This window comes from Gambusia affinis, linkage group LG18 (assembly GCF_019740435.1).
Source record: "Gambusia affinis linkage group LG18, SWU_Gaff_1.0, whole genome shotgun sequence".
NCBI lineage: Eukaryota > Metazoa > Chordata > Actinopteri > Cyprinodontiformes > Poeciliidae > Gambusia > Gambusia affinis.
In genome coordinates this window covers 20,000,920-20,013,845 of record NC_057885.1, presented here as the reverse complement: position 1 = coordinate 20,013,845, position 12,926 = coordinate 20,000,920, and the positions used below count along the sequence as shown (strand labels likewise).

Below are 12,926 nucleotides of genomic sequence, written 5' to 3'. Positions count from 1 at the left end.
ATTGGGAAATAAACACAACATGGGGATTTACTCAAGCAGAGCCTTCAATAAAACAACCCTCCTAAGAAGTCAGATTTCCTATTAGTAATTCAAATGTTTTGTCTTGTAAGCACTGCAGAAACACAGTATAAAGTGGGAACAAGAACATTTCATTGAGGCGATGAAAGGATTTGCTTTCTTCTGAATTAAGCTGCAATAGATGTTTGGTTCCAAAACACAGAGCTCTGCCTTTACCTTCTTCTATTTTTCACTTCTGCTTCTATTCCATGTGCAAACACACTGCTTGGTCTGTCTAAGGACTGTGTGAGCCAGGTAATGAATGTTAAACCCCCCACAAAACAACACTGCTCTGTGAGGCTTGTCTATAATTCATTGCCTGAATCTTGTTTTTTCATTGCTTGAAAATTTCAGAAGTTGAAATTTTGATGAGGAAGCTTTAAATATTCGCCTGACAGCATAAGGCCATCTTGTAATGTTGAGCCGAATGTCTCATAAATCGAAAAGTAGTGAGTCACCTCTGTGTGATTGTGTTTCACTGGTAAAACATCAGGAAGTTCTGACTTTTTTTTTTTGTCTCGGAATTTGGACTTTAATCTTCTGAGATCAAAATTCTGAGATTACAGTCAGAATTCTGAGATATAAAAAGTCAAAATTCTCAGAGAAAAAAAAAAGTAAGAATCCTGAGAGAAAAAAGTCAAAATTCTGAAAGAAAGAGTTAAGATTAAAGTCCAAATTCTGAGATTAAAGTCAGAAATCTGAGATTACAGTCAGAATTCTGATATAAAATGTCAAAATTCTGAGAGGAAAAAGTCAGAATACTGAAATAAGGAGTTAAGATTAAAGTCTGAATAATGAGATTAAAGTCAGAATACTGAGAAAAACAAAACTGACATAAAAGTCTGAATTCTGTTTTTCCCCAGTAGCCCTCATCCTCTTCCGAACAGAACCTTTCTCAGTAGCTGCTTAGTAATGAGGAGCTCATAAGTGGTGATGAAGAACTCATTAGGAATAATTTCTGCGTCTGTTCCTCCTCTTTCTGTGAGCAGATCCTCGGTTTATATGCCGACCTCGACGCTTTCAGCCGTTTTCCAAACTTTCCTCCATTCACAGGTCGGCAGTCAGGGTGGAAATTAGCGCTCCATCGGATTTCTCTTTCAACGCGAACATTGCCCCCTGCTGAGAGGACGACACCGGTAATGAGCCTCTTTTTGTGCTGCCGCACTAAGTGGATCAAAAGCATGAAGCAGAACTCAAAAACACAACATTTCCTGAATGCAACACATAAAACTTATATGTGCAGCAAACGCAGTTGTTAAATTTACACCGGCATTAACTTACTGCATGTACATGTATTTATCTTCTGTGTTAATTTGCACCACAACATATTAAATTCAAGTAATATGTAAAATATTTTAAAAAGCATTTTGTAAATAGATATTAAAAAGACGACTTACGCAACAACAAACATAAAAACACAAAATCTTACCAAGTATTTAGATTCTAGTGAAAATATCTTAGTTCACTTGAAATCAGACAAAACCAGCGAACATCTCAGCAAGAAATAAGAGCTTGTTTTACGTCAATAATTCCTTAAAATCAAAAAAGTTAGTCAATGAAATAACATTAGAGTACACTGAAAAACGAAAACAGGAGATCCAACGTTAAAAACTGAGTTAATTTATTACAAGAAATCAAACTAAGTTTATCCTAGTAAATATATTATGTTTATAAAGCCGTCCTGTTAAACAAATGTAAATAAATTACATTTGCCAAACTTAATTCGACTACATGCAACAAATACATTTTTTTAATCTCAGTCTCCATTCTCTTTTTTCAATGTAGAACAAGACATGTTAACTTACAATATGGGAAAATGTCTTGTTTCACCGGGAAGATTATATTACATTTTTATTTTTATTAATGTTAATAAATTATTGACATAAAACAAGTTCCTGTTTCTTGAAGAACAGTTACTTGTCAGTTAGAACACTTGAAATAAGACTAAGATATTTGCACTAGAAACTAGACCAAAAATATTTGGTAATATTTTGTGTTTTGCAGTGTAAGTACTCAATAACTAGTCATAACATTTGATTTTATATTGCAAATGATGTCATCTCACAAAAAAGGAAAAGTATGTACCAATGAAAAAAATTGCAAAAAAATAATTCCAAAAGAACAAATTTAAGCAGAATAATTTTATGAGAATTTATTTCAAGTGATTTTAACACATCATCATCATCATCATCATCATCATCATCATCATCAATAATCAATCTGCAGAAAACCTGATCATGTTACCCTGACTTAACAGATAATATTTTATGATTCTTAAATTCTTTTTCTTTGGTCAAGACAAGCAAAATGATAATTTTTCTAAAACATAATGCCGACCTCGGTACAGAAAAGCACATCACAGGACGTGTAACTTATGCTGAGCCGACGTCTCATTAGAAGTGACCCGTTTCAAACACGCTTCATTCATTTAGCAAAACAGTCTGAGAGCAGCCGTCAGAGTCTCAGCAGCGGCTGAGAAGTGATAATCCTTTTTGCAACCTTATCTCCTGCCAACACCCCCATCCTGGAGACAGGCGGCCGTTGGACGGGCGACATCAGAACTTAGCGGTCCAGGTCCGAGACGATTCAGAGGATCATGGCCAGCCAGCCGGCCATCATGGCCACGCCGCCTATGGGAGCTACTTTTCCCAGGCTGGGGTCTCCGGTCAGAGCTTGGTGGTACAGCGGGCCGCAGAACATCCCCATCCCCGCCAGGAGGATGGTACCAGCCTGGAAAATAAGACCCGTTTTCTAATCCATATACATAATTTAAGGGTGATTAAAGGCTTTTTGATGTAGGGGTGAGCATTTATTGTATCGCTTATCATTTATCGTGATACATTTTTTAACAAAAGAATATTTTTTTTTATTGTTATCACAATTAACTCAAATCAATGATAATGATCATAACCTCCCAAAAATGTCTACATTGTCAGGATAGCAAGTTTTGCTGGACAATAAATTGACCCAGAAGTTATGGCGATAAACGATAATATTGTTATTTTGAGACCATTTTCGAGAAATATAATGGTAAGGGAATACATTCTCACAAATATTGTGATAAAACTTTAAGTTTGTATCGCCACCCGTACTCTGTACTCACCAAAAGAGGTTTTCCACAGTGTGCAGCACCCAGCAGGGCCAGGCTGTGGTAGAAGTGGTATTTGTTGGCAGTTTCATAGAGCTGAGAAATAAATATAATAATCATAAAACATTTAAAACATCTCTTACAAGTAAAAATGTTTGAATAATGATAATAAACACAGTAAATGCATACCACTATTTTGTAATCATCTGGGTCTTTGTTTTTGAAGCCTAAAATGACATCAGGAATCAGTTTTAGTTGAACTACTGCTATGGAGGCGGGTCACCTTTATTACAAAATAACTGCATTTACACGAATAATACAGTAATTGGTACATTTTCGAGAAGCCGAAGAGGGTATATTCCTAACATACATTGATTAGGCGTAAATATTTTTAAATGCCAATAATCAGAGCATGTCAAAACGAAGGGAAATATAAAATAGTCTGTTTTACGGTCGGAGACTGGAATGGCGGGCATTAAAATGACAGCCCTTCTTAATTTTTGTAAATGTTACATTAAATAAAATATCTTTATAAAACGTCTGAGTGTTATTTTCTTACCGTGAGCTCCGTAAGCCCCAGCTCCCACCGCTGCAGTCCCGGACAGAGCCGCTAACCTTCGAACCAAAACAGACGCCATGTTTCCCTCCCGGCAGCCAGTGATGGCGGTGCTGCCTTCACTGTCCCTATGTAATCTCCAATGTCTGCGCCGCCTTCATTTAAATTAGCCGTTCCGTGGTTTAATGTAATGGAGCTACAGAGTTAAACGATTTTAAAATGAAGTTAGCACATCGTAAAGGTTAATATGAGATATTTAACTTATAATAAAATTGTTTTTTTTGATGCCAACTCTAACTTTCCAAATCTATCTAATTTGCAAGCAAACACAACGGCACTAGGTGCTATCATGTGAGCCAAAATGGCGGCTCAGATGCCACAGTTTCAACGCATATGGTGAAACTAAGATTCTGTTCTTGAAGAGAAGAGTTTTCAAGACTTTTTAATTATATATATATAAACCCGCGCAGTTCCAAACTGAAAGCTTCAACAGAAACTATGCAACAAAATTTAAAATAAAAATATTTAAAAGAGGAAAATTAATAAAAAATAAAACCAAAGAAAGTAATGATAGTAAACACAAATACACGAAGGAATAAACAGCTGCAGAAACCAAAACAACAGCAAAAAATAAAATAAGACAGAATAAAAAACATAGCAAAAGCAGTTTTTAACATTTGTAAATATCTACTAATGTTGAAATCTAATGATGGAGAAAAGAAAATATGATAGCATTCTAAAAATGTATGTAAGTTTATTGATTACACTGCTTTATTCCATTTTAAGCTATTAGTAACATTCAACAAAATTTTTGAAGCGTACTGGTATCTAAAATAATTTTATTGTTTCGATAAGCGGCTCAAATGCAAGAGTTTTTATGCACATTTTTATTCTCTGATCCGTTCTTATAGTGATGCATTTTAGTGCAACACTTAAATCCCTAATAAAGTGGATTTAAAATGTTGATATTTTTATAGATGTAACTGCAAAGCTTGAAGCCCAGCTGAGTTCCCACCAACAGGGGGAGCTATATTACTTCCTCATTGGGGAAGTTTTAGCCTGTGAGCATGAAGGGGGAAGAGGGACTGCTTCCAATTATCATATTGAAATCACAGCGGGTCACACTGCATTACCGGAGCCACTAAACCACATTTCCCATCAAGCCTCGTCCTTTGCTGACTTTGACCCAGAATTACCACAATGCATGCAATTAACACATTTTAATGACCATGATGCTAATAAAATTTAAGCCGTATGAGTCGCAAGCTGTCGTAGCCGCCTGTGCGTTGGACCTGTTGTCAGGCAGGTCTCGTTAAATGGAGGTTCTGCTTAGCATTGGGTGGCTGGTCACTCTCAGGTCCTTTTCGTTCAGTTTGGGTCAGAAGGGACCACAAGGATGGCAATAAAACATGATTTTTATATCTTGTTTCCAGAGACGCGTAGCAAATTATCTGAAATCCCTGCAGCCGTATTCAGGGAGATTCCTTCAAGAGCATCCATCCATCTCACTTCAGATCGCCCGGCCGTCTGCCTTCCTCCCGGCTCTCCAGTGACTCCAGAGTGTTTGAGCGGAGGTGTCTGCATGTACATGTCCAATCTCCTCGGATCGTTTGGCCTGTCTTCCAGTGATCGAGCTACGGACCGCGGATATACAAGACTTGGGGGGAGGGGGGGGAACACAGAATGCTACTAATAATCCTCACTTTTCTTTAGGAAAATACATAAACTACACACATTAGCAGTAAAAATTGGCTTTTAAATATAAATTTTAATTCTTTTCCAAGGTGGAGTTTTAAAAGAACTGAGTTGAATGTGACTTAATATTTGACAGCTTTTCTCAGCAGAATTGTGGAGATTAATTTTTTTTTTTTTATGTTTTGGGCTTTTTTTGCGCTGACTCAACGTTTGGGAATAGTTGATATATTTCCAGTCTTGGTGAGGTGGGGGTCATCCTACAAGCTTAAAGTTAACTTATTATGCCTCCTTGAACAGGCTGGGATCGGTTATTGGCTTATACAAAACATGTTCATTGTATTTTTTGCACCGTCATTCTTAAATAATGAGATTTCACCTGGTTAGTTCTGCATATGTTGAGCTCCTTTCAGAATTAGCTGTTAAAAGCTCTGTCACGTTTATGCCAATTAGCTGATGCTGGCCACGCCCCCCAACTAATGGGTCCAAACAGATGAACAGATGCAACCCTACAGCTTTGAAAAGCAGAAGTACAGCCTCCAGCACAACAAAACACTTTTCCAGCAGCCATTGTACAGCACATAGAGTGGTAAAACCAGCTGACCAAACATGCTGGAACTCAGCTTGGGTTGTTAGGTGGCAGACTGGGCTTGGCTGGGGTTGCTAGGTAACGTGTGACTCAACAATTGGGAGGTTTTTGTTGTTTTCCAGACACTCAAAAAATGTCTGGGTGTTTTTTTAAAGTACCTTTGACTTATTTTTTAGAAGCAGTTGAGGCTTACATGGAAGTACAAAAATGTTCAGAATGTGAATTTTCCACAATAGAGCCCCTAGACTGTTTGTTTATTCCATTTATTTAAGCTTTCACTCAAAGGGCTCGGTTGGTTTAAGCACCTTTTTTTCCATTGATCAATGAAATAATAATTTGGAAAAAAAAGGAAAGAAAACACATATGTGTGACATAAAAAAAGCAAAAGCAGAAGAAATAGACAAATGTTTACCCCAGGATAAAACTGCCCAATGTGCAAAGCTTAAAATAATAGATGAAAAGTAAGCCACAGAAATACTGTGCTTTAATATTTACTGCCTCTAAAAAAAACTGCTTCATGCTTTTTGTGTTGTATCCATTCAGAAACAGAGGTTTTTGATTCCTTTTCATCTATTTCAGCACTTATCAACCGTATATGCACACCAGGATTCACACTTTCCTTTCAATATATTACATAACATTATTATAATATAGAGTTGTTTTGATCCAATTTTCCCGCCTTGTTAGTAGTATAGGTTTATTCTCAATTGAAAACAAATAAAGTGGAAACTGGCTGCCTCTTCAGCGTGGAAATAAAGCTGCGACTTTGTTTTTCCCTCTGCAGGTAACAAGAAAGATTGAAGCACCACAGCAAGACCCCGAAGACGTTATTATTTCAAGAAACAAGCTGTACCTTGAGTGATGCTGTCTGAAATGGGAGGCCTGCATTGTATTACTGTCGGAAATGTCAGAAGTGTCATCCATTTCCTCCGCTGTGGCACTCAGAGATCCAGGAAATCAGGTCTGTTATTCCTCCGAGCAAGAAGTCTTTTCAGCGCTGAAAGCCTCCCTTGCTCCCTTCTACCGGTCCTTTAAAGGAGTCAGTATGTCTAAAAATCCTCCCTTAACCTTGATGTGTTTTGATGGTCACAGGCTTTCGCTGCCTTCAGCTCGCTCTGAGAAGGCCGCAGACTCAGACAGCTATTTATCTTTTCGGGTGATTTCACATCTTGGAGATGTTTGGTCGCAGAATGTGTGGACAATGTCTGGGCTTTCTGTGTCACGACTCTGTGTCATTACATCGCTTTCAGCAAAGAGCAGCAGAGAGAGAGCGAAGAGGCATGGCTTGTCGAGTGGCATTTAGTCTCGGAGTCCAAGCCATTGTTTGCCAAGCGAGACAACGCCAGACGTTACGCTGGCTGGAAGAGCGACACGCTCATATACCCGGGCCCAAATCAACCACGGGTCGGCTAATTGAAGGTTTTTTGTTTTTTATTTCAGAGGCGCAACTATGACACAGCCTTTTGAATTCAGTTAATTTTTTCATTTGCAAACTGATCCGAAAAATACACAGAAATTAAAAAATGTTTTCAAAAGATTATGAGTTTTTTTTTCTTAGAATTGTAGGCTATCATTAATCTCAAAATTCTGAACAAAGTCAGAATTCTGAGAAAAAAAAGTCAGAGTTCTGCAAAAAAAAGTGAAAATTCTGAGAAAAAGTCAAAGTTCTGAGAAAAAAGTCATAAATCAGATTTTAAAAAGTCAGAATTCTGAGATCAACGTCAAAACTCTGTGATTAAGGTCAGCACTCTGAGAATAAAAAACAAATCTGAATTAATTTTTGTTTTTCAGTGGCCCTAATCCTGTTCCATAAATCTGTGCGGACGATCAGACTAAAGAACAAAAAACTTTTCTGGAAAAACCTGAAACAGTTTCCATGTGGATAAAGCCTCAGTAGCTGTTAGTTTGACTCCCCCATGAGAATTTTCCTTCTGATTCTCCAAACTTTATTTACTTTGATTGACGTCTACTGAAGGCAAGATACTGGCTACACTTTGCTACTCAACACTGTTCCCTCTCAAAACATAATAACAAAAATAAATAACAAATAAACCAAATCACAGTATTCTGCTCCAGTTCAAATACCTTGAGCAACATGATCATTTTTGGTAGGAAACCAAACTGTTTCAAATACCAAAGTAATTTTTTTCAAAGTCACAATACTATGCTAACGATTAATCAATTTAAAAGATATTAGGTGGTCCCTTTTCTTTACTGTCTAGTTGTTTGTACAACACCAAACACTCAGGCATGCACTTGCTTGTCTAATACCCATGGAGACGCACTCATTTATGCACACAAAGCAGCAGATACAGCAGGCGAGCATAATTAGCACATTCGTTAGCTCATCTACATCTCTCTTCAAAGCAGATTGATGCAAATGGGAAGGATTTAGCCATTAGGCCGAAATATATCCTAGTTTGAGGGACTCATCAACACAAAGACGGTTTGGTTATCCATTGGGTTTGTGGTTTAGTGATTAAGCAGAGGAGGAGAGCTTTTGTTTACTCACATATTCAATCAGATTCTGCTTATATATTTACAGTGTATACAGTATTTATATTCTAAGGGAGAGTTTCAGTGGGAAAGTGCAGCAACAAACCGACTTTACTCAGTTGTTTACTTCTGTGTTTCTTTTCTGATATCCAAACACAGTTAAAAACACCTTACTGAGCCGCATTTAGCTTTGATAAATGTTTCTTCTATTATCAGTACAGGCCATGTTTTTATTTTAGTTTAGCAATTCAGTTCCAAGTCAAATTAGTTTATTAGAAAAAACTGAAAACTAAGCAAAATATCTCCAGTTTTAACTTCATGTTTCCATCTTTCATTTCTTATTATTGTGTTTTCGGGGTGGGGGATTTTGCATTTGTTGTTTATTTAAGACAGAGGTGTCACAGTTTTTTTTTAGTTTTTTTATCTATTTTGATTATAAAAAATGCAAAAATAATTCTAACTGTAATAAAATACAAAATATTTTAATGAAACTTACTAACCTGGTTTCTGTACTGAAAGAATGTGTAAACCAGTTTAGGTTACAAAAACATGATTGTTGCTAAAGTTTTAATAACTTTGATTAACATTTTAATTTGTGTATCATCATCAACAGTCTGGTGAAATAAGTCTGTTATCCTTGACTTTTAGTTTCTGACTTGCTGCAGAAGAAACTGAAAACATTATTTTGTGTAACTTTCTGAGTTTAGGACCAAGAACAAACACCATAATGCTAATTTAATAACAATGTGGTGACTGGCAGAGTAAGTACATGTCATGAAGTGGTGTGTTGGTGGCGGTGAGGTAAACGCAGCGGAACCCAGTTGTGTGGTGATGAGGAGTTTAATGAGAAAAACCAAACAGAAAACAGTCCACAGACCTGGCAGCACTGCTGAGCGGAAGGCTGAAGCTCACTACAGGTAGCAACAGGCTATACGAGGACTCGACATACATTCACGTAACAAGACGTACACAGACTGACACTGACGTAGCAAGACGTAGGACCCGACGAAGACAGACACACACAGGTGACACTAAATACACAAGAGGTAATCAGGGAACGAGACACACCTGGGAACTAATCACGGGGAGACAGGACAACACAAAGACTCAGACACACAAGAAAACTAGAAATAAATACACAGAACACAACAGTACCCCCCCCTTAACGGGCGGCTCCCAGACGCCCAAAAACTGAAACACAACAAGGGTGGGTGGAGGGGAGCTGGACGGGGGGCCAGAGTCTATGGAAAAAACGAAAAACAACCTATCAAATAGGCGGAGACACTAGGGTCCAAAGTCCAAAAAACAAAAACAAACAAACCCAACTGGGTGGGCGGAAACACAGGAAGGCAGGAACCACGGAGGAGGTCAGGGGGCCGACCTCGGCGCAGGAGGCGGGAGCCACGGAGGCGGTCCGGGGGCCGTCCGCGGCGCAGGAGGCGGGAACCACGGAGGCGGGAACCACGGAGGCGGACCGGCGGCCGTCCGCGACGAAGGAGGCGGGAACCACGGAGGCGGTCGGGCCCGCAAGGCAAGGAGGCGAGGCACGGGCGGCGGCGGAGCACAGGAGTCTCGCACGGGCGCGAGAGGAGCACAGGAGCTCGCAGGGGCGGCGAGGAGCACAAGGAGTCTCTGGGGCCGCACGGGGGCGGCGACGAGGAGCACAAGGAGTCTCTGGGGCCGCACGGGGGCTGACAGGAGCACAAGGAGTCTCTGGGGCCGCACGGGGGCGGCGACGAGGAGCACAAGGAGTCTCTGGGGCCGTGACGGGGCGGCATTTAAGAGCACAAGGAGTCTCTGGGGCCGCAGGGCGACGAGGAGCACAAGGAGTCTCTGGGGCCGCACGGGGGCGGCGACGAGGAGCACAAGGAGTCTCGGGGGAAGCACTAGGAGTCTCGGGGGAAGCACTAGGAGTCTCGGGGGAAGCACTAGGAGTCTCGGGGGAAGCACTAGGAGTCTCGGGGGAAGCACTAGGAGTCTCGGGAAGCACAAGGAGTCTCGGGGAAGCACTAGGAGTCTCGGGAAGCACTAGGAGTCTCGGGGAAGCACTAGGAGTCTCGGGGAAGCACTAGGAGTCTCGGGAAGCACTAGGAGTCTCGGGAAGCACTAGGAGTCTCGGGGGAAGCACTAGGAGTCTCGGGGGAAGCACTAGGAGTCTCGGGGAAGCACTAGAGTCTCGGGGAAGCACTAGGAGTCTCGGGGAAGCACTAGGAGTCTCGGGGAGTCTCGGGGGGGAAGCACTAGGAGTCTCGGGGGAAGCACTAGGAGTCTCGGGGGAAGCACTAGGAGTCTCGGGGGAAGCACTAGGAGTCTCGGGGGAAGCACTAGGAGTCTCGGGGGAAGCACTAGGAGTCTCGGGGGAAGCACTAGGAGTCTCGGGGGAAGCACTAGGAGTCTCGGGGGAAGCACTAGGAGTCTCGGGGGAAGCACTAGGAGTCTCGGGGAAGCACGGCAGGAACGGGTGCGCCCGGCTGGAGCGCTGGCCGGGCAGGCAGGCTGGGTGCGCTGCCGGCTGGGAGCGGCAGGAACGGGCTCGGTGGCGCCCGGCAGCGGGCGCAGGAACGGGTGGTGCGCCCGGCTGGAGCGGCGGCAGGAGCGGCCGTGCGCCCGGCTGGAGCGCGGCAGGAACGGCTGGGTGGCGCCCGGCTGGAGCGGGCGGCAGGAACGGGCTCGGGTGGCGGAAGCGCTGCTGGCGGATCCGCCGCGAAGCGCTGCTGGCGGATCCGCCGCTGAAGCGCTGCTGGCGGATCCGCCGCGAAGCGCTGCTGGCGGATCCGGCCGCGGAAGCGCTGCTGGCGGCTCCGGAGATGATGGGGCTGGGCTGACGGAGAGATAGTCCGGCTTGGGAGGCAGAGGGTTACCTTTCAGAACGGCTATGGCTGTCAGGCGTTGCCACTCTGCCTCCTGTTGCAACTCCACCAGCCCCTGATGCGGAAGTCTAGGGATCCAGTGGTCCAGCATGAGGACCATGCGGCGTGGCTATATTTAAGCGCCACGGGCAGAGTATGGGCTAGCCACAACTGCCACATAGTCCTCAACCGTATCCCACAATACTCTTGGGTCCATGATGGTTGCGTACCTCACCTCGGTGTGGTCGGGTCCTTCTGTCATGAAGTGGTGTGTTGGTGGCGGTGAGGTAAACGCAGCGGAACCCAGTTGTGTGGTGATGAGGAGTTTAATGAGAAAAACCAAACAGAAAACAGTCCACAGACCTGGCAGCACTGCTGAGCGGAAGGCTGAAGCTCACTACAGGTAGCAACAGGCTATACGAGGACTCGACATACATTCACGTAACAAGACGTACACAGACTGACACTGACGTAGCAAGACGTAGGACCCGACGAAGACAGACACACACAGGTGACACTAAATACACAAGAGGTAATCAGGGAACGAGACACACCTGGGAACTAATCACGGGGAGACAGGACAACACAAAGACTCAGACACACAAGAAAACTAGAAATAAATACACAGAACACAACAGTACACATGGTAACCTACACAACATGTCCATCCTAGCTAGCAGATAAAATTAGCTAAGCTAATTTTGCTAGTTGGGCAGTAAGTAGCCTACTACAGTAAATATCACTGATATTTATCTTAGTATGACTCAGAAGTGGGTAGACTACTTAAGAATTATAACCTAGTAATAGTTGTAGTGTTATAAAGTTAATGTATTGTTTATTTAAGTTAGGAACAAAGTGAGAGCTAGTTCTAAGCTTGTGGCTTGTTTATTGTTGTCATAGCAACTCCATAGCAACCGCGGAGTTACAAAGTACCCAGATGTGCGGCGTCACATGAGAACTGCTTATAGCTGAGAAAAAGCTAATTTTGAGACTTTCAACTGGGCTTTTGGTTCTTGGAGTAAAACGTTTGGACACCCCCGGTCTAGAGCAGACATTCTCAGTGTTGAGCAAGTTTTGCTCTAATGTTGTTTTCGATGAAAAGCTTCTTAATCAGAGTTGCTATGCAACACGACGCTCTCGTCACCGGGAGGCAGTGGCGTGACTCAGGTCGTCCGTCTCTTTCACCTCACCTCGTTTATTCTTTCCGATCTTCAGGCTTTCATGAGAGCGTTTTCACGCCTCTAATGAGTCCCCTCCTGAATGCTTGTTTTCCCAACAATGCTTGCGATTCCGCGGCGGCGCCGCCCGTGATGGACAGGCCACCGCCAGGAGGTAAATTCAAAGCAGCGAGTGCGAGAAAAGACAGCGAACGAGATGGATGTTTGTGCCCGTAGGTTCGATATGATGAAGCTTTTAATATTCTAACGAGGCAAATGTCGGATAAAAAGGTGAACAGCACCCTCTCCCTCCCCATATCAGCCTGAGAGCCATCTGAGGAGTTAATTAACAGGTCTGGCTTTGGTTTGGCTGCAGGAGGAAGACTTGTGATTGGAAGTTAAGCCCTGCTGTCCACCGAGGCGCTGGACAGCTCCAATTAGC

General features: G+C 42.5%; 1 protein-coding gene across 1 annotated transcript; it reads right to left on the bottom strand.

The window, feature by feature from the left end:
* Positions 1 to 2,183: 2,183 nt before the first annotated feature.
* Positions 2,184 to 3,841, bottom strand: tmem256 (transmembrane protein 256). The gene is made up of 4 exons (XM_044097750.1): positions 3,705 to 3,841; positions 3,335 to 3,372; positions 3,161 to 3,241; positions 2,184 to 2,787 (listed from the first exon to the last, which is right to left on the bottom strand). The coding sequence occupies exons 1-4, from the start codon at positions 3,781 to 3,783 to the stop codon at positions 2,644 to 2,646; spliced, it is 342 nt and encodes a 113-aa protein (XP_043953685.1). The 5' UTR covers positions 3,784 to 3,841; the 3' UTR covers positions 2,184 to 2,643.
* Between the last annotated feature and the right edge of the window lie 9,085 nt (positions 3,842 to 12,926).